General features: G+C 40.5%; 2 protein-coding genes across 2 annotated transcripts in view; both read right to left on the minus strand.

Moving 5' to 3' along the window:
• Positions 1–22,399, minus strand: part of LOC117517607 (Down syndrome cell adhesion molecule-like protein 1 homolog) — a 243,800-nt gene that overhangs the window by 43,713 nt on the left and 177,688 nt on the right. The window lies entirely within an intron of this gene.
• The window catches only part of LOC117517118 (Down syndrome cell adhesion molecule-like protein 1 homolog), a 29,397-nt gene that overhangs the window by 6,836 nt on the left and 162 nt on the right, over positions 1–22,399 (minus strand). Inside the window, 3 exon segments of the mRNA XM_034178044.1 lie at positions 1,765–2,037; positions 8,669–8,965; positions 12,798–13,073. Of these exon segments, the coding sequence (XP_034033935.1) occupies positions 1,765–2,037; positions 8,669–8,965; positions 12,798–13,073 (846 nt within the window).

Raw genomic sequence — 22,399 nt, forward strand, 5'->3', positions numbered from 1 at the left:
TGTTCGCATCAGCACGTTTGTGTTGATTTGTTTTCTGTATAATTAATGGCTCAGCGTTCGTTGTCGTAAAGAGTCAAAGTGTAATTTTTTTAAATTAATTTTTATTCATATATTATAGCAACAACAATCATAGTCTACATATTAGACAATAATAGTCAATAATAATAGACTAATAAGTTACAATACAATTTAGAGAAAGAGACAAAACGAAACTAATGAAACAAAACACAACAAACAAGATAAAACCATGAAAATAAATCAATACATATAGAAATAAATGTTTCCTGTGAACACCTAGTGAGTAGCCTACTCTCGTTTAGGTTTTGAAACCTTGTTTCTGAAGTGTTTTTGTGTGATGTGCACAATTTTCAGTATTTTGACTATACTACCAGTCATTTACAAGCCTAGATAAAATTTTATTTAAAAAATCAGTCCGTTTTTGATTATTAACATTTACTTGTACTTTTACTTTCAATACTTGAGTACATTTAGTTGTACATTACTTGTCATACTTAAGTACAATAAAGTCATACTTAAGTACAATAAATACTAGATACTTTAAGACTTTTACTTGAGTAGCATTTCAATCAGTGACTTGAACTTCTACCAAAGTCATTTTTAATGGGTATCTGTACTTTTACTTAAGTGTGATTTTCGGGTACTTTATACAACATTGCTTAAGAGTGGTGCATATCATGAATGCTTGGTCTTGTTGGATTTGTGAGAATCTACTGAATCTACTGGTACCTTGTTTCCCATGTAACAATAAGAAATATACTCAAAACCTGGATTAATCTTTTTAGTCACACAGCACTACTATTATTCTGAACACTACTGTATAACAGGGCACCGCAGTCTCGTTTGAACCCCTGCGTGATATCGCGGGATTTGACGACTTCTGGGGACAGCCTGCTGTTTGTGTCAATACAAACACAGCATCACGTCTAACAGAAAATGGTCTACTGTTTGTTTTTGGCTGCAATCACTGAAGCAGTCACGAAAAGTGCATTTTTTTTTGGTTCCCAGTGGAGAAGGGAAGACAAAGCAAATGGGAGGTTGTGTGGGTATGTTTTAGCCTACACACATAGCCATAGTAGCTCCTTTCTCTTGCCTGCACAACCGCCTCGACGAGCTCCGGGTTATAAACAAACCACAACACATCATGTCCTCTTTCCACCGCATCGTCAGTTTTTCTTTGCAGTTTCACTTTGTTTGCTGTGTAATTTGCCCAAAAATTCAGAGAAAGTGCCATTTTTCTGCTGGTGACAGACGAGGGCTGCAGGATTATTGTGTCATATGCGTCATATTTTAACCCTTTAGCCCCCACCCTCAAACGAGACTGTGCTGCCCAATATATACTTCAATTTGTCCATCACATTTGCTGCAAGGCATGTTGGGATTATGAGTCTTGTTTGATTTTATGGCTGTGCAATGAGCAAGTGCAAGTCAATTTGCAAATATGTCACCACAGTCTCACACTTTCCAGAAAGTGGGCAATTTTCTCTGTGGACAGAATATAAGTTGAACAATGCGTTATTTTCAACATGGACGTGAGGTCCCCACATTTCAGTCTCTTGTTTTGCTTCTAGTAACAAGCGCACCTTTTCCTTTTTTTTTTGAAAAAGACATATTGAAGCTGCAGTGTAGGCAGGTAGCTGACTCTGTCTCCATTGTAGTTTCACTTTGAACTGTATTATTATTAACTATGTGTTTTACATTAAACCTAACCTTTCCCAGTACCATTTACATGATTCATCATCTTACCTTTGACAGTGACGTGGACAGTCTGGTTGATTGATACCTGGGGCTGGATCAGAACACTGCACAAATATGTGCCCTCATCTGCACCCTTTTGCACATCTGTCAGCCTCAGGGTGCCATTATCAAACAGCACTTGACGGTGATTATCGGGTAGCTGCATGCCATCCTTCAGCCACTTGATGGAGTAATATGGGTAACCAATTACACGGCAAGTTATGTAGGTATTCCTGCCTGCCACTGCAGTGATGTCCCGCATGGGTCTGATTCGGGGTGGACCTAAAGACACAGGGAAGAGAGGGAGGGGATGGAGGGAGGAGACAGACAGAGGTCGGCGAGAGGGGCAGGTGAGGTGAGGGAGATCATGGAGAAACCATGGAAACAAGAGGTGAAGCGAAAAAGGTTGAGGGATAGAGTTGAGAGGTGGAGAGGGAGGTTAGTGATGCTCCCTTTTAAAAAATCATGATAATGGCTATTTGTTATGTTTCAGCCTGCTATTATTTCTAATTATGTTTTACTATATCACCATCTATGGAGCTACCTCCACCATGGAAGTAGTGTTTTTGCCTTGTTCAAAAGAGCCCAATAAAATCTGATGGAGATCTGAAACTAGAGGCATATTTGGGAGTTAACCAATTTCTATAACATAGCACAATAGCGCACGCACGCACGCACGCACACACACACACACACACACACACACACACACACACACACACACACACACACACACACACACACACACACACAAATATAATATATATTTGGTCCAGATTTGGATTGAGATTTGGCAGATGTTAGGTCCTTGGTGAAGGTATGACAACTGACACATAGCTCACTGACTAGCCAACTACTGTTCATCCAGAAAATATTCACAGCTCTTCACTTTTTTTCACATTCTGTTATGTTACAGCTGTTGGGAAAGTGTAGGAACACGGACCCACAACAGGGGGCGCAAATGAACGGACAATGGAGTAAGTCAAATAACAACACTTTACTGTTGTGAATGTGCACAACGAATACAACCAATCACAGAAAGGGACAACAGTCAATTCACAAAAGTGTCGTGTGGGCAGGCTCGAAGATAGGAGACGCCTCTCCAAGGTAAGACCGGAACCACACGGCTTCCTCCGCCACAGGACCCCGGGAATACTGGAGCCGCCAAGTCCCGAACTCCCAGGTGGCCACTGCCTCCGCGTGTCGGACCTGGTACTGCTGGCGAGGAAACAAAGTACAGTCAGATGGGGGCGCGTTTGCACCCAGGACTCCGAACAGCAGGAAAGTTACCTCCACCTCTCGTTGGAACAGTAATCCAAATAACTAGCTCAATCCAAAAAGATACACTCTGTTAGCGTCAATACGTTACCTCTCCGGTAAAAACGATATCTCGGCAATGAGGTGGAGATGCCGTCCTGCTGATATACCCCACTGATGATTGCCGTCAGCTGTCTCAGGTGATGGGTGACAGCTGTCACCGAGGCTGCTCCCGTGAGGCGGCGGCGCCCTCTGGTGCCTGGAGCCCGCACTCCAGGCAGGGCGCCCTCTGGTGGTGGTGGGCCAGCAGTACCTCCTCTTCAGCGGCCCACACAACAACAGCCTTATTCCAAAATGGAGTAAATTCATTTTTCCTTCAAAATTCTACTCACAACACCCCATAATGACAACATGAAAAAAGTTTTTTTGTTAAGATTTTTGTAAATTTATTAAAAATAAAAAACTAAGAAAACACTTGTACATAAGTGGGTAACACCTCAATGCGCTACTATTGAGGTGTTACCTAGATTGACAGAATTTAATAGTATTTCATGTAGATCTCAGTGCTGCGTTTGATACCGTGGATCATCATATTTTGCTCGATAGGTTGGAGAATTTTTTGGGGGATTACTGGAAGTGCCCTTGCCTGGTTGACGTCATATCTGTCCAGTCGTTCTCAATGTGTCTTGTATAATGGCACTACCTCTGACCTTGCTGACATGAGATTTGGGGTTCCACAGAGATCTGTTTTAGGCCCCTTGCTTTTCTCCCTGTATGTGGCACCCGTTGGGCGTATACTGCGGCGTTTTGTGATTGCCTTTCATTGTTATGCTGATGATACTCAGTTGTACATGCCGATAACTGCGGGAAATCTCACTCCCATAAAATCCCCGAGGACTGTCTTCTATCAGTGAGAAGTTGGGTGTCTAGTAACTTCCTACTTTTAAACTTTGATAAGACTGAAACGATGGTTCTTGGTCCAGCGACACATTGGCATCAGTTTGACCAGCTGGCGCTCAGCCTGGGTTCGTGTCTCATACATCATACGGACAAAACGAGGAAACTTGGGGTAATTTTTGATCCCACGTTGTCTTTTGACCTCCACAGCAGGGATGTTACTAGGACTGTTTTCCATCTGAGAAATATAGCGAGGATCCGCCCCATCCTGTCCATGGCTGATGCTGAGACCCTGATTCATGCTTTTGTTTCTTCTAGACTAGATTATTGTAATGTTCTATTTTCAGGGTTACCACAGTCCAGCATTAGGGGTCTTCAGCTGGTTCAGAACGCTGCCGCCAGACTTCTGACACATAGCAGAAGGTCTGAACATATCACACCCATTTTGGCATCTTTGCACTGGCTCCCTGTCTCTGTGAGAGCAGATTTTAAGGTTTTGCTGTTGACTTATAAGGTTGTTCATGAACTGGAGCCATCTTATCTGGCTGATCTGGTGGAACTCTACGTGCTGGCCCGGGCTTTGCAGTTACAGGATGCGGGACTTCTCTGTGTTCCCAGGGTGAAGAAAAAGTCAGCCGGTCAAAGAGCCTTTTTGTATCGTGCACCCACCCTGTGGAACAGTCTTCCTGTGACCGTGAGGCAATCGGAGTCCGTGGACATTTTTAAGTCAAGACTCAAAAGCTATTTTTATTCTCTTTCTTATGAATAGCTTTTATTTTATTTGTTTTATTCTTTTACTTCTGTTTTTATTTATGTATTTGATTTTTTTTAATTCATTTTTAATTATTTATTAATTTTATGTTGACTTGTTTTATGTAAGGCACCTTGAGATGTCTTTTGCTGTGATTTGGTGCATTATAAGCTAATTAAATTAAATTCAATTAAATAAGTATTCACACCCTTTGCTCAATACTTTGTTGATGCATCTTTGGCAGCAATTACAGCCTCAAGTCTTCTTGAATATGATGCCACAAGCTTGTTGAACCTATCTTTGATCAGTTTTGCCCATTCCTCTTTGCAGCACCTCTCGGGCTCCATCAGGTTGGATGGGGCATGTCGGTACCGACGCTCTGACAGAATGACCATCAGGTTCTTGGTCACCTCCCTGATTAAGGTCCTTCTCCCCCTGATCAAGGAATTAGTTATTATCCAAACCATCATGTCTATTAGACCCCATTTCTACCAGGCTGCTCAAGGAAGCCCTACCATTATTTAATGCTTTGATCTTAAATATGATCAATCTATCTTTGTTAGTTGGCTATGTACCACAGGCTTTTAAGGTGGCAGTAATTAAACCATTACTTAAAAAGCCATCACTTGACCCAGCTATCTTAGCTAATTATAGGCCAATCTCCAACCTTCCTTTTCTCTCAAAAATTCTTGAAAGGGTAGTTGTAAAACAGCTAACTGATCATCTGCAGAGGAATGGTCTATTTGAAGAGTTTCAGTCAGGTTTTAGAATTCATCATAGTACAGAAACAGCATTAGTGAAGGTTACAAATGATCTTCTTATGACCTCAGACAGTGGACTCATCTCTGTGCTTGTTCTGTTAAACCTCAGTGCTGCTTTTGATACTGTTGACCATAAAATTTTATTACAGAGATTAGAGCATGCCATAGGTATTAAAGGCACTGCGCTGCGGTGGTTTGAATCATATTTGTCTAATAGATTACAATTTGTTCATGTAAATGGGGAATCTTCTTCACAGACTAAGGTTAATTATGGAGTTCCACAAGGTTCTGTGCTAGGACCAATTTTATTCACTTTATACATGCTTCCCTTAGGCAGTATTATTAGACAGCATTGCTTAAATTTTCATTGTTACGCAGATGATACCCAGCTTTATCTATCCATGAAGCCAGAGGACACACACCAATTAGCTAAACTGCAGGATTGTCTTACAGACATAAAGACATGGATGACCTCTAATTTCCTGCTTTTAAACTCAGATAAAACTGAAGTTATTGTACTTGGCCCCACAAATCTTAGAAACATGGTGTCTAACCAGATCCTTACTCTGGATGGCATTACCCTGACCTCTAGTAATACTGTGAGAAATCTTGGAGTCATTTTTGATCAGGATATGTCATTCAATGCGCATATTAAACAAATATGTAGGACTGCTTTTTTGCATTTGCAAAATTAGAAAGGTCTTGTCTCAGAGTGATGCTGAAAAACTAATTCATGCATTTATTTCCTCTAGGCTGGACTATTGTAATTCATTATTATCAGGTTGTCCTAAAAGTTCCCTGAAAAGCCTTCAGTTAATTCAAAATGCTGCAGCTAGAGTACTAACGGGGACTAGAAGGAGAGAGCATATCTCACCCATATTGGCCTCTCTTCATTGGCTTCCTGTTAATTCTAGAATAGAATTTAAAATTCTTCTTCTTACTTATAAGGTTTTGAATAATCAGGTCCCATCTTATCTTAGGGACCTCATAGTACCATATCACCCCAATAGAGCGCTTTCCTCTCTCAGACTGCAGGCTTACTTGTAGTTCCTAGGGTTTGTAAGAGTAGAATGGGAGGCAGAGCCTTCAGCTTTCAGGCTCCTCTCCTGTGGAACCAGCTCCCAATTCAGATCAGGGAGACAGACACCCTCTCTACTTTTAAGATTAGACTTAAAACTTTCCTTTTTGCTAAAGCTTATAGTTAGGGCTGGATCAGGTGACCCTGAACCATCCCTTAGTTATGCTGCTATAGACTTAGACTGCTGGGGGGTTCCCATGATGCACTGAGTGTTTCTTTCTCTTTTTGCTCTGTATGCACCGCTCTGCATTTAATCATTAGTGATTGATCTCTGTTCCCCTCCACAGCATGTCTTTTTCCTGGTTCTCTCCCTCAGCCCCAACCAGTCCCAGCAGAAGACTGCCCCTCCCTGAGCCTGGTTCTGCTGGAGGTTTCTTCCTGTTAAAAGGGAGTTTTTCCTTCCCACTGTCGCTAAGTGCTTGCTCACAGGGGGTCGTTTTGACCGTTGGGGTTTTTACGTAATTACTGTATGGCCTTGCCTTACAATATAAAGTGCCTTGGGGCAACTGTTTGTTGTGATTTGGCGCTATATAAATAAAATTGATTGAAATTGATTGATTGATTGATCACTCAGTTTAGATGGACCACCAGCTCTCGGAAGAGTCCATTTATGGATGATGGAGGCCAATGTGCTCACTGGGACCTTCAAAGCAGCAGAAGTGTTTCTGTACCCTTCCCCAGATTTGTGCTTCAAGACAATCCTGTCTTGGAGGACTACAGACTGTTGTGAAAGTGTAGTGACACGGACCCACAACAGGGGGCACAAATGAACGGTCAATAGATGAGCCAAAAAGTAACAATTTAATGTTGTGAAATGTGCACAACGAATATACAGACAATCTCAGAATATGATTACAGTCAAATTACAAAGGTGACGTGTGGGCAGGCTCGAGGATAGAAGACGTCTGTCCTGAGAAGGGCCGGAACCACATGATTTCTGCCACCACCGAACCTGGTGAATACTGGAGCCGCCAAGTCCCGAATTCCAGGTGATCACCGTCTCCGACTGTCGGATCTGGTACTGCTGGCGAGAACAAAGACAGTCAAGTGTGGGTGTGTGTACACCCAGTAACAACAACGGTGGGAATGCCACCTCCACCTCTCACTCAATATGTGATGAGTACCGCAGTGATTCCTCAGGGGAAAAGAGTGCCGTCCTGCACTCACTCAGCTTCCACATATAGAGGAACCGGTACTCCTGCAAACACTCACAATATACAGATATACTGTAACACAAAACGGCTGAGGATATTACCTTCAATGAAGTACGATATCTCGGCGATGAGGTGGAGATGACGTCTGGGTTTTATGGAGTGAGGTGATGAAGAATGAGTGACAGCTGTCAGGCAGTAACGAGTAACAGCTGTCACTCCCGGCTGTGTCCGTGGCGGCAGCGCCCTCTCGTGCCTGAAGCCCGCACTTCAGGCAGGGCGCCCTCTGGTGGTGGGCCAGCAGTACCTCCTCTTCTGGCGGCCCACACAACACAGACAATTCCTTTGACTCCATACTTGGTTTGTGCTCTGACATGCACTGTCAACTGTGGGACCTTATATGTTGACAGGAGTGTGTCTTTCCAAATTATGTCCAATCACCTGAATGTACTCCAGGCGAACTTCAATTAAGCGGTAGAAACATCTCAAGGATGATCAGTGGAAACAGGAGGCACCTGAGCTCAATTTTGAGCTTCATGACAAAGACTATGAATACTCATGTACATGTGATTCCTTACATTTTTTTTATTTTTAATAAATTTGCATAAAATCTAAAAAAATAAATAAATAAGCTTTTCATATTGTCATTATGGGGTATTGTGTGTAGAATTTGAGGAAAAAAATACATTTAATCCATTTTGGAATAAGGCTGCAACATAACGAAATGTGGAAAGAGTGAAGTGCTGTGAATACTTTCCAGATGCACTGAGTCTCCATAAAGAGACGGTGTGCTAACTAACTACAGACAGACAGACAGATAACTAGACAGACAGAGAGACAGACTGACAGACAGATAGATCAACATACATCAGACAGATATATATATATATATACACACAGACAAATAGACGGACAGACAGACAGACGGGTGACGTGACATGTAAAGTGTTTATGCCTCTCACTATCCTTTATGTGAAATTGGGTGTAGAGTGAATTAGATTGAAAAGCAGACAGGCACCTCTTACGTTTATGCGCGCTTGGTACTCGGCGCTACCGGCCGAGTTGCGTGCGACGCAACGATACACTCCCCCATCTCGAATAAGCGGGCTGCTGACGTTGACGTGTGACACAGTCAGGCCATCTGACAGGGTGTACTGGCTGGTTTTGTAGGTGGAGTCTCGCACCACAGGCTCATCATCCAGTGTCCAGGTGATGGAGGGAGGTGGTGCTCCTTTGGCGGCACACATGAGGGAAAACGGCTCCCCAGGATTCACCACCCGCTCGCTGAAGGAAGACACAATACGAGGAGTACCATCTGAGGGGAGAAGGAGAGCAAGAAGAGGGCAAAATAAGGAGGAAAATCCTGACAAATAATCAGCATGTGGAACAGCACAGATTTAGCTCTGCTCATCAGTGACAGACAACTGTCTGACTAATTTTACTAAAATCTCTTACACTGAAAAAAGGAAACATAACTTGAATAAGTACATCGGTTGCAGATGGTCAGAATGTGTCCAGTGTCCAAATGAGCCTGTGGGTGAACAGTGCAACAATCATAGCAAGTGGATGTGTTGATGGCATTTCTGTAATGTGTGAAACCAGGAAAATACAAATTTCCAATGGTGAAGAAGAAAAGCCATTTACATATTGACATCAACAAAACTATGCGACTGGAGAGATGATGAGAATCAGGGCATGTACAATATTTCGACGTATGCTAGCGTATGTCTCATACGTCCCATATACGCAGGCCATAAGTTGTAGGTAAGTTATGCGACTGCTGACACACGTTTCTTGTAATTTATTCATAAGCCAAAATATGTCCATTGATGCGGTCCATTGATTGGCTGAAAAATGAAAGCTGCAGTCCTTATGCAAACAGACTGTTACAAATATTAAAACCATAATGTCTTAATCTTACCTGTTCATTTCAGTCCGATTCATCATCACAGCTTGACGAAAACGTATCCACATAAAGCATCCTGATTTGGAAAACAACATCTGAAAATACTTTAGTTCCTTCTCATGGTTGAAGAAATGTAGCGTTTTTAAAGAAGTCCCTCTGTGTTTTGTCTCAGGCTGCACGCCGGTACTTTTTCCCACAACAACAAAATTTACTTATTTTAAAAATTGAAAGAGTCACAGCATACTCTAAGTTGAATGCTTGGAAAGAGGATTTACAACTAAGAATTTCAGATGAAGATTGGAAAGTATCATGTGCTGGTGCTCATAATACATCTATAAATGCACGCCTTAAACTAGTACAGTACAAATGGATAATGCACACTTATGTAACTCCAGTAGATTTAAACTGATATAACAGAATATACTGGATATTTGTACAAAATGTATGGAAGCTAGAGGCACTCTTTTACACTGTCTTTGGGAATGTCAGAAAATAAAAGTGTTTTGGGAAGAAGTAAGAATTAGAATTGAGAAGATAATTTCAAAACAAACTGTACTTGATCCAAAGTTTTTTCTGATGGGCTATACAACCCCTGGCAAAAATTATGGAATCACCGGCCTCGGAGGATGTTCATTCAGTTGTTTAATTTTGTAGAAAAAAAGCAGATCACAGACATGACACAAAACTAAAGTCATTTCAAATGGCAACTTTCTGGCTTTAAGAAACACTATAAGAAATTAGGAAAAAAAATTGTGGCAGTCAGTAACGGTTACTTTTTAGACCAAGCAGAGGGAAAAAATATGGAATCACTCAATTCTGAGGAAAAATTATGGAATCATGAAAAACAAAAGAACGCTCCAACACATCACTAGTATTTTGTTTGCACCACCTCTGGCTTTATAACAGCTTGCAGTCTCTGAGGCATGGGCTTAATGAGTGACAAACAGTACTCTTCATCAATCTGGCTCCAACTTTCTCTGATTGCTGTTGCCAGATCAGCTTTGCAGGTTGGAGCCTTGTCATGGACCATTTCTTCAACTTCCACCAAAGATTTCAATTGGATTAAGATCCGGACTATTTGCAGGCCATGACATTGACCCTATGTGTCTTTTTGCAAGGAATGTTTTCACAGTTTCTGCTCTATGGCAAGATGCATTATCATCTTGAAAAATGATTTCATCATCCCCAAACATCCTTTCAATTGATGGGATAAGAAAAGTGTCCAAATATCAACGTAAACTCGTGCATTTATTGATGATGTAATGACAGCCATCTCCCCAGTGCCTTTACCTGACATGCAGCCCCATATCATCAATGACTGTGGAAATTTACATGTTCTCTTCAGGCAGTCATCTTTATAAATCTCATTGGAACGGCACCAAACAAAAGTTCCAGCATCATCACCTTGCCCAATGCAGATTTGAGATTCATCACTGAATATGACTTTCACCCAGTCATCCACAGTCCACGATTGCTTTTCCTTAGCCCATTGTAACCTTGTTTTTTTCTGTTTAGGTGTTAATGATGGGTTTCGTTTAGCTTTTCTGTATGTAAATCCTATTTCCTTTAGGCGGTTTCTTACAGTTCGGTCACAGACGTTGACTCCAGTTTCCTCCCATTCGTTCCTCATTTGTTTTGTTGTGCATTTTCGATTTTTGAGACATATTGCTTTAAGTTTTCTGTCTTGACGCTTTGATGTCTTCCTTGGTCTACCAGCATGTTTGCCTTTACAACCTTCCCATGTTGTTGTATTTGGTCCAGAGTTTTGACACAGCTGACTGTGAACAACCAACATCTTTTGCAACATTGCGTGATGATTTACCCTCTTTTAAGAGTTTGATAATCCTCTCCTTTGTTTCAGTTGACATCTCTCGTGTTGGAGCCATGATTCATGTCAGTCCACTTGGTGCAACAGCTCTCCAAGGTGTGTTCACTCCTTTTTAGATGCAGACTAATGAGCACATCTGATTTGATGCAGGTGTTAGTTTTGGGGATGAAAATTTACAGGGTGATTCCATAATTTTTTCCTCAGAATTGAGTGATTCCATATTTTTTTCCCTCTGCTTGGTCTAAAAAAGTAACCGTTACTGACTGCCACAATTTTTTTTCTTGATTTCTTATAGTGTTTCTTAAAGCCAGAAAGTTGCCATTTGAAATGACTTTAGTTTTGTATCATGTCTGTGATCTGCTTTTTTTCTACAAAATTAAACAACTGAATGAACATCCTCCAAGGCCGGTGATTCCATAATTTTTGCCAGGGGTTGTATCCTGAAATGCAGAATTACAGTAAGAATGACAGAGCATTCATAAACTTGAGCTTCCTATATGTTAAAAAATTATTGCAATGTCATGTAACAACAATAATAGACCAAGTACTGTTCAATAGATGAAGCAGATCTATTAAACCTTCCACTGGAAAGGATAACTTACATATTAAAGGGTAAATCACAGACTTTTGAGAATATATGGATACCTTTTATTAACTATGTTAAGGATTTAGATTTAACTGATGACCAAATGAATGACTAAAGAGCGGACAATGCAGTTCCCAAAATGTAAAATTTCTGTCTTTTTTTAATCTTTATGTAATGCACTTGCATTGTTTGAGTTGTGCAGATTACCATTCTTTAAAAAAGGAGAAGCATTATTTGTTTGTTTGTTTGTTTACTTGTTTGACTGTTGTTAATGCTGTTAAGTGTTTGCAGAACAAACGTTATGGCACTTTTGTTCATATGGCACAACATTAAATAAAATTGTGCTATACACTACTTTTTTCATTCATTTTGGATTTTGCATATAACAATGCGATTGATCGCGATTAATCATGGAAATCATGCGATTAATCACAATTCAAATTTTTAGTCGTTGCCCAGCTCTATAAAAAATCAGTCATCGACAGTGAAGTCATGTGTTCTTAAATAATTTTCAGGTTTCTAAAGGCCTTCTCACATGTGCAACAAAGCCACGCATTCATTTAGGGTTAATTTAAATAACTATTTGGGATATTAAAAAAGAGCCTACTTGCACAAAAGCAAGAATGATTAAAAATACTTTCACATTAAAGGAAGTTTCACACATAATTTGCATAATATGTCTACTTGAAATCAAACAGATGTTAAACCTTTATGCATATTTTTCATGCTATTGTGGATTATTCTGTATTGCTAATAGTTACAAAATCCATTCCAACATCTTTTGTCTTTGCGTTTACTTTGCTCCCGACACAGCTATAGCCACATACCCTCTAGCAGAATAATGGAGAAGTCCTGAGCAGTGTGGCCCTTTCGGGAGGCGAAGCACTGGTAGGCCCCAGAGTGGAACTTCTGTGCTGCAGTGATCTGGAGCGTGTCATTGTGTTGTCCCTGGATGGAGATGTGCTGGTCGGGGACAATGGGCTCGGTGTTCCTGTACCAGGTGATGGTATATTCCGGAGAGCCCTCTACAGTGCAGGTGAAGAACAACGTGCTGCTGATACCCGTTTTCAGATTCTTAGGAGACAAGGTCACTCGTAGGGGGTCTGAGAAAGATGCATGTAAACAAAGTTGATGAGATGTTCATGTAGATAAAACTCCCCTCTAAAATATACATTTTATTTCCTGCTGTTTTCTGATTACATTTTTTCATTGCAGAGTAATGATAATTTTTCATTCCATCATTTATCATACAGAAGGTTTTGTTTCCATAGCTTTAAAATAATTAATACTTTTAAATCATCTCGTAACCCCAAGAATGCCAGATATTTCTGGTACTGCTGTATACAGTGCATTCGGAAAGTATTCACAGTGTTTCACTTATTGCACATTTTGTCATGTTACAGCTAGGGTGGTCCATAAAAATGGTCAAAAAATTTTTTTTTCAAAAACTTCAAGTCTCACCCCCCTAAATTTGTTGTACCTAACATAAAAACACATCATGTACAATTTCATAAAACTCTAATAATTTTTACTGGTAGCACACAGCCCTTAAAGATTTTTGTCATATAGCATGGTCATTTCCAGATATTTCCAAATAATTTCTGTCAGTTTAATATTGATATGTCAGGACAGAAATTATGGCAATACATTGGAAAATCAAATCTTTTCATATCCCATAAAATAGTTAACACTAAAACATGAATTGTGAGATGTAGTTCTTCTCGTACATGTATCATGCTCCTACAATACCTACATACTGGGGTAGCGAAGATTTGTAACAATCAAACACTGCTATTTTCATTTTATAACTGTTTCATTATTGATAAATTTAAATAAGTCTATGCTTTATATATTTCCACATATATTTTGATCTAGCTCCAAACAATATATTCTTTATGCATTGCAGTACTTAATATTCAAAATGTATGATCAGCACAAGAACCAATTTACAGCTTGTAACATAAAGAACATCCTTTACATGATAATAAATATTTAAGTTGCTTGCATCTGACCAAGACTGCTGCAGTTTTCAGTCAGATATAGGGTGGCACTTCTGTCTGTGTTTGTGGTCCTATCCAATGTTGCTGCAAGGTCCTGGTGTTACAACAACTTACTTTTACTGGCTTTTGTGGAACTGGCATAACAAATTCCTTCATCTGGACTTTCTGTGTTCTCTTCACTCTGGCTGGAGACAGTGTCAGGTAATGAGACATTAGATGGTCCAGGCTCCTCCAGTTTCCTCTTTGTATTTTGCTTCTGCAGCTTTTCTTTTTCTGCTCTTTGTTCTTTGGCAGTTTGTATTTTATCTACGCCTGTCATGCATCCCCTTCTACCTTTCTCTCGCTGAGCAAGTAGGAACTGTCTGTCATCTTCAACTTTATCAGTGTTAGGACATCCTGATGTGCCATGTCAAACAAGTCCTCCAAAGATTTCACAAAACACTGTTCATCTTTCTTCTGCTTGTCTGTATTGCGAGTTCTTGGTCTTTTTTCAATGTTTTCCATTTTCCAAACACCTTTTCTAACTTTGGTGATCAGATGCTGCTTTGCCCTCAGTGGGATTCTAGCTCGCTCCCAAAAAGGAATTGCCATGTCTATAGAGGTCACAGCAGTATCATGGACAGTTTTCTTCAAATCAGTGTGTTTGAAGAAAAATACCTTGAGTATTTGCCCATTTGAGGGCAATTTGTTTCCCTTTATTCAGTCGGTGGAACCAATAAGGTATACAAATGTTCTACTTCTAGTAGCTGACATGTTTTTACTGAAGTTCCAGTTAATGGTTAAGCATGTTAAGTCAGCAAGTGTCTCTTTTACATTTATTCTCATGTTAGATTCACCATCACCAAAGGATCTGAATGAAAAAGAAGCTGTGAATTGAAGCAAAATTTTCAGCTTGTAGCCTAAAATAACATTTTTGAAGTATGTTGTTTGTGAGAATATTTAAACCCAGGTATAGTTTTAAATTGAATATAAAATTATACTTTAGTTACACTCAGGTGGTTAACCTTCTATCCTCTTTATAAGTGATGTGATAGATACTGGATAATGGATAACTATTGCACGGCACTCGGGCAGCGATAATTGATATATTTAACAACCTTCAGCTATGAGGTGCTACCTCTAAATATTAATGTATGACAAAAATATTTGGCAGGCTTTCTTTTTTCCCAAAGCATCATAAAATGAAGGGGTGAGAGTAATGAATTTCCAACTTTTATTTTTTTGAACCACCCTAGTTACAGCCTTATTTCAAAATGGAGTAAATTCATTTTTCCCCCCCTCAGAATTCTACTCACAACACCCCAATAATGACAACATGAAATTTTTTTTTGTTTTTTAAATTTTTGTAAATTTATTAAACATAAAAAAAAAAAAATCACATGTACGTAAGTATTCACACCCTTTACTCAATACTTTGTTGATGCACCTTTGGCAGCAATTACAGCCTCAGGTCTTCTTGAATATGAAGTTACAAGTGTGGCGCACCTTCTTCAATTCATGGATGATGGCAACCACTGTGCTCACTGGAACCTTCAAAGCAGCATAAATGTTTCTGTACCCTTCGCCAGATTTGTGCCTGGAGACAATCCTGTCTCAGAGGTCTACATGCTTGGTTTGTGCTCTGACATGCACTGTCAACTGTGGGACCTTGTACAGTGTCTTGCAAAAGTACTGGAACACTTGGTATTTCGCATGTTTATGCCATTTAAAACACAAACAATACAAAAAAATAAAAATTTCTAAAATCATCCTCCTTAAACTTAAACTGAAAGCAAATCTCTTTACAGCTTCCATACATCCATTCATCCATTTTTTATACATGCTTACTCTAATTAAGATTTGGGGGGGGGGCTATCCCAGCAGTCATAGGGCACAAGGCGGGGTACAGCCCGGACAGGACGCCCAGTCTGCCAGTCTGTCAGTCTGTCGCAGGGCCACATATAGACAGACAAACACATTCACCCGCAATTACAATTGAAATTTTCCAATCCACCTGACCTGCATGTTTGTGGATGTGGGAGGAAGCTGAAGCACCTGGAGGGAACCCACACAAACATGGGAAGAACATGCAAACTCCATACAAAAAGGCCACAGGTGGGAATCGATCATATGACCTTCTTGCTGTGAGGCAACACTTCTAACCACTAACCACCATGCTGTCCCTACAACTTGAATTAATTAAAATTTTAAAAGACAAGATAATTTGTTGCATAAGTAATAGAATGCTTTGGTATAACACCTGTAAATAATCAGTTTTATTGCCAGTTTTCTTCAGTCAAGTCAGGGGATGGATACATGAACATTTCCCAGGGGATGGATACATGAACATTTCCCAGGGGATGGATACATGAACATTTCCAAGTAACTGAATATGTCTTGCATATTCTCAAGTCAGCTTGCAAACAATTGGTGGTCATTATGACTTGAGACTTGACTTGGGACTTGACTTGAGACTTCTGACTTGCCGATTCATGACTTGACAGCGACTTGCTGGTGACTTCATCCCACCTCTGATGTCTTGGACATTATTCATCAATTATACAGAAATACAAACAGTATGGTACGCTATGGTAAACCTGTATGGAGTAGACAGTATTCAAAAACTGACTGTGCAAGAAGGAGAAGCCACCAAGACAACCCAGAAGAAGTCATAGGCTTCTGTGGCTGTGACTGGAGAAATTGTGCACAGTTCATGTTTTACATTTTGTGTCACCAGTTATACAGCTTCATTATGGAGTGGTATAGAGGAGGATTTTCTTAAAAAGAAGACCTGAAAGTTCAGCTATAATTTTCCAGAAGGTACATCTGAGATGCAAGCCTAGATTTGATGTTTTGGTGAAAGAAAATTCCAGCATCCAGCACTATGTGTTATTGGCAAAACACATTCACACCTGTACGCACACCTACGGACAATTTAAAGTGTCCAATCCACCTAACTTGCATGTCATTGGATGTGGCAGAAAGCTGGAGCACCCGGAGGGAACCCTGCAAACACTGACAGAACATGCAAACTCCACACAGAAAGGCCACAGGCGGGAATCAATCACATGACCTTGTTGCTGTGAGGCAACAGTGCTAACCATTAAGACACCATGCTGTCCGCATTTATTTTTTAGATGATAAAATACAGTAATTGTGGAATGCTAGGTTTGTGGGTTTAGGTAGTAGGTTTTAGGCATGGGTATCGAGAACCAGTTCCTTTCGGGTATCGTTAAGAAATGATTCGATCCACTGACATCAATACGCTTTGTGCTTAACGATTCTGTTATCGGTCCTTCAGAGTGGCCGTTGTTTTGGCGGGTGTTTGTCAGGAAAATGATCATTTCTCTACACTGATTACAGACCCTGCAGCGGGTCCTTAATCAACTTTTCTGCAGCGCGGCTTTGCTTTGAACCTTGAACCAATCGAAGCGTGGTTCGCAGATTGAAGCAATGCTTCGGTCTGCGCACACACCATGTCCACACTAAAACCTTTAAAATTAGTGCACTGTGAGATTTTCACTTTATAAAACATCAGTTGTGATGTTAAAAACGTCCAAAATTAGTTAGGTTAAAATTTTAACCACAAGTTAAAACTGTATGCCTCTGGATGACTTGGGTGATATTGCAGACTGGTCAGTAGGGTGTCAAGAGAAATGGTGTCATTTTGTTTGTTTTCTGTGACCACTTCTCCTCTGATTGTAGAGGATAGAGCAGTTTCTCCTGAAACCAGCTCTCCTATGTTTGTAGTGGATACTACAAACAAACATACTACAAACATTTCACAGGTAAGCTCTAAAATCTTTGATATCAGACTTTAAAAATTTATATAACTGTTAAAGTTTTATTCACTAAGCTTGCCATAATATGTTAGCAGTCTAAAAATTATTGGACCAAAACTTATCAAAAGATAATTGATGTGATGATTGTTTTCAAAGTTATCTGAAAAGCTAAACTGATAATGAAAATGTTAGCTTCGATAACAGGAAAGACATCAGAGGGCTGTAATAAATCGAGCCTGATCTCAATAAACATGACTTCATCATGATGCTACTTATAACAATCAATCACAAAGAATCTACTGATCAATATAAATTTTTAGATCAGCTCTCTAGCTCTATTGGTTGCAAAGATATAGCAGAAAATTTGTTTTTCACACCATGTTTTGTTGATCTTGACCTCTGTCCCATCCCAAGTTAAACATCTCAAGACATCCAAGTAGCATTCCCTCCACATATGATGAAAATCCATTCAAACCCTTCTTTATTTATTTATTCATTTTTTAGTTATCGGGTTCACAGACACACACAGGGGTGATTACAATACCCTGCTTTGCCACTTGGCTGGTGCACAGGGTAAAAATTACCACTCAAAATCTGAACACTATTAAAACACACTGTATAACGTTAAATCTAATTTCAAATATCAACTGCTAACACTGCAAGTGTAAAACCATTAACGCTATTAAAGTGTTAAAAATTTAACACAGTCAAAAGTGAAGAATTCCATAAGTTCAGAAATGATGTTAATTTTAACACTATGGGAGTTAAATTAACACTGAATATGTTGCTGTGCATGAGGCTTAGCGGCATCTTGTGTATTGAATTTCATTAAATGTACACTGAAACAGAAATAATATTTAAATGATATTTATTGATTTATCCCTCTGGAGTCATCTGACGTGGAGATGCATCCAAGTCACATTACCAAATTAAGCGGCCGTCCCATCAAATCCTCCACACTCTGAGTTTCCTTTTGAATGTGTGTTGAAAGTGTAGACTTCAAACTATATACCAGTTTTTAGATTTTGTTGATAAGCCCAGTATAACTTGAATTATGATTAATAATTTTCGCCATGCTTTTCCTGAATATTATGGTAATGTGTGGAACATGTTTCATGCAGCATGCGTGCAAAGGGGAGCTTGTCTTCCTCTTTTTTCTCTTCTTTGGCCGAAGTAATTACAAGGGAAACAAAACATGACTTCCCCTTTATCATTGGTGGAAAAATGCACAACCTAAACCAATTAAAATCACCAACCCACGTAGGTTGGTTGCTGAGGAGATCTAGCCAAAAAGCCACCAAAAGACAGACTAAAGTGCCAACGCTGCCTCCAGGTGAACAACAGGAGGAGTGACACTCCTTGTCTTGTGTTGGATAGGAATTGTTTTTTGAGTGGCACAAACAATTTGTGTGGCATCTTATTGTTTTGTAAATAGTTATACAAAAAACGCCTGAAGCACTTCCTCCATTTCAATGTAAATAGTTGCATATAACTTTGTTGTTTGTTACATTTGTACATTTGTTTTTGAAATTTACAATTTATATTTGCATTTTAAGTTATAAAAATGATTTGTTAAACATGTTTGTGGTTTTCACAGTAAAAAAACAAACAAAATTTTTTCTATTTCAATTTTATTTTTTGTTTAGGTTCATTGTGTAACTTGTCAATACAGTATGTCAGAATGAAAGAAAAACTGTAAAGTTCTACAGGTGAGGTTGTACTAAAAACAATTACACCAAGCAAGGTAAAGTAAACCGTTTTTAAGGTAAATTATGAAGGTAAAACTAAAAGTAGTCAAAAACGGTCAATTATACCCTGGACCCCAGAGGGTTAAGAAAAAAATTTCAAGCAATTTTCAGAATTCATGCATGTCATTACATCAAAACTTTCCTGGGTTAAGAAAAATAACATTTTTGGTTTAAAAAAGGCAATGGGTGATTTTTTTTCCAACAAAAATATCTTCAAAAACACATTCAAACTGACGTGTGATGTGCTGTTTTTCTTTTCTGTCTTTCTTCTTTTCAATTTGTTGTAATTTTTTTTCTCTTTTCCTCTTTCTTGTGAAGCACAGTGAAGATGGAGGGATGATGGATGTGTGCATATATTTAGTGGGGTGGGTTTGAGCATTCCTCCAGCATAGCGTTGGTGTTGTGGTGATCCAGGGAGTGATACAGGCAGATAATGAAAAGACGAACAAAAGCACTCTCATCTCGGTGTGACTGATACCCTCCTCTGCTTGTCTCTTCTTCCCTGCCTGTATCTCCCTCTCTTTCTCTCTCATTTCCCTTCGGTCTCTCCCCACCTCTAATGGTGTGTCTCTTTTTCACTCTCAACCTCCTTTTCCCTCCCTCCTCCTCTCCTCCGTGCCTGTGCTCATTTACATGGCACTCATGCACGGAGAGGGAGGAGTATTTGTGAATAATAAGAAAGTGAGATTCTACCATCAGATTTGAGATTTTGTCGCGCACTGATGCCCACATTGTTGTGCACATGATCAAATCACAACTGAAATGTCATGCATGTGTGTATATAAATAGAAAACGCTAAAATGTGATGTCTTTGCATGTGTGTATTTGTGTGTGTCTCTGATGCGGCAGTGTGCATGTGTGAGCTTGTTCTCTGCCTCATTTGCATATCTACGTCTCATCACGTTGCCAAGACAACCTCATCTGTTCATCTGGGAGGGCAGGAAATAAAGCGATGGTGCAAACACAGTGAACAAGAGAACGTAAAGACACTCACATAAACAGAACAAATATAATGAATAACAGTGATGAGTATTTCAATTGGCGTGTTCACTTTTTTTTTTGCATCTGAACCATTTTCTATTGGTCCATGAGGAGGAACCCCTAGTAGTAGTGCAGGACTCACCGGCTGCCCAGACCCCGGACTGGAGCAGTAGATGGTGTACTTGCGGATAACCCCGTTTGGCTTATGAGGGTAACCAGGACACGACCACGCTATTTGGAGAGGAGGGAACCGCCTTGATGCCAGCTGGTGGGCCAGGAACTAGAGAAACACACAAAGGCACATCAGCATGGCAGCTGTAGTTGTGTGCATGTGTGCTTCCATTTGTGTGTTTTAGCGAGCGCATGCACACGCTGGGTGTTAGAGGCCTGTTAAAGTGAGGAGGCTTGTTTGCAGATTTCCAGTCTTATCCCGCGCTAAGCCGCTCCACGAGACTTGGTGGAACTCCCTTTGGGAGGACGGCACCGACATATGTTCCCTCAGACGCTGGTCAGCAGTTCTGCCTCGGTGACACCCAACGTTCCCTTAACTCTCAAAGCCACAAACAGATTAGACACTGGTGTCTGATCCCCTGCTCACCACTTCAGCTTGACACTGGACACCGCTTAATACTTGATCACAAGTAACCGCACTAAAGAATTTAAAGAAAGGTTGTTCACTTGATAGAAAAATACATCAGGAAATTTATATGGTGACAGGTGAAGAATACTTCTTTTGTCATGTCGTCTATACAGTGTGGGCTTCACAGTGTCAGGCCTATTCATCCCCACCATAAATAACTTGCACTCGACAGCAGGCCTCCTCTGGGGTTTACTGAAGGGGACGACCGCAGTGTAAGAACCTGCTTTCTTAATCCACCCCCATTCCTTTTTTTTTTTTTTGCTCTATGTGAGGCCCCCTGCTGCAGTCATTCAGCCACCAAGCGAGTCAGTCAGGGATTCAGCCGTGCCATTCCCATGGGTTCTCTCTTCCTACACGACACGAGCCGGGCTCAAACGACACAAAATACAGAAAGGATAGCTGGGTCGGGGACGGTTTTAAAAGAGGGAGGCGGGGACAGAAGATAGGAGACAATGATAGGTGCTGTTCCTGGGGGAGCGATAATAGTGGCGGTGGGGAGGTGTTGAGGAGGCGGTCATCATCGCTCTATCTGGACGTGCATCTCACAGTAAGAGTGGGAGGGGAAAGGGGTTGGGGGGGGGGTTAAGCCCCATCTGGTGCCCGAAATCTGCCCAGTCCGCTGCACGTCAAGCAAAACCCATGTGGTGGTGAAGCAGAGTGGCACAATGGTGCTGACCGAGCAGCCACACCCACGTGAATGCGTAATACACAGCTGTGCCAACCAGAGGCACAATATCACACAATATTCAACTAAATACGCAGTGAATGCAGGAAGCGGAGACATGAAATTGATGTTCCGTCAGAAATATATCATTTGCATATCCATGTACTACAAGTGTGAATTTTTCAAATGCTTCAGTCACCGCTATATCTTTCCATCTTAAACCCCTGTAACCTCCTCTTCCTCCTTCCCTATAAAGAGACATGGATCTGACGGTAATCCCGCCTCCAATGGTGTAAGCACAAAATTAATTCTCTCTAATCCAAGCGGAGGTAATCCCTGAGCCTATGGCAGAGAGCTGATAGAAAGGATGCAGGCCCGGGCTGAGGTCTGACTCCTGGATGCTATATGCTGCGAGCAAGAGCACCCCTCCTCCCCTCACATCAACGTCACCCTCCCTCAGCCCTGAGCTGTGGACCCAAAGCCTCTTAATTCTCATTAGTGCTGCTAATGGAGCTTCCCAGCATAAATGAGCTTTTGTCAAGGGTTTGAGATCATTTTACATGCCCTCCTCCCCTGTCTGATCCAAGTACAGCTCCCTCTGTTAGCATATACGAATGAATAAATGGGGACTGTGT

Source organism: Thalassophryne amazonica, chromosome 9 (genome assembly GCF_902500255.1).
Source record: "Thalassophryne amazonica chromosome 9, fThaAma1.1, whole genome shotgun sequence".
NCBI classification, from domain to species: domain Eukaryota; kingdom Metazoa; phylum Chordata; class Actinopteri; order Batrachoidiformes; family Batrachoididae; genus Thalassophryne; species Thalassophryne amazonica.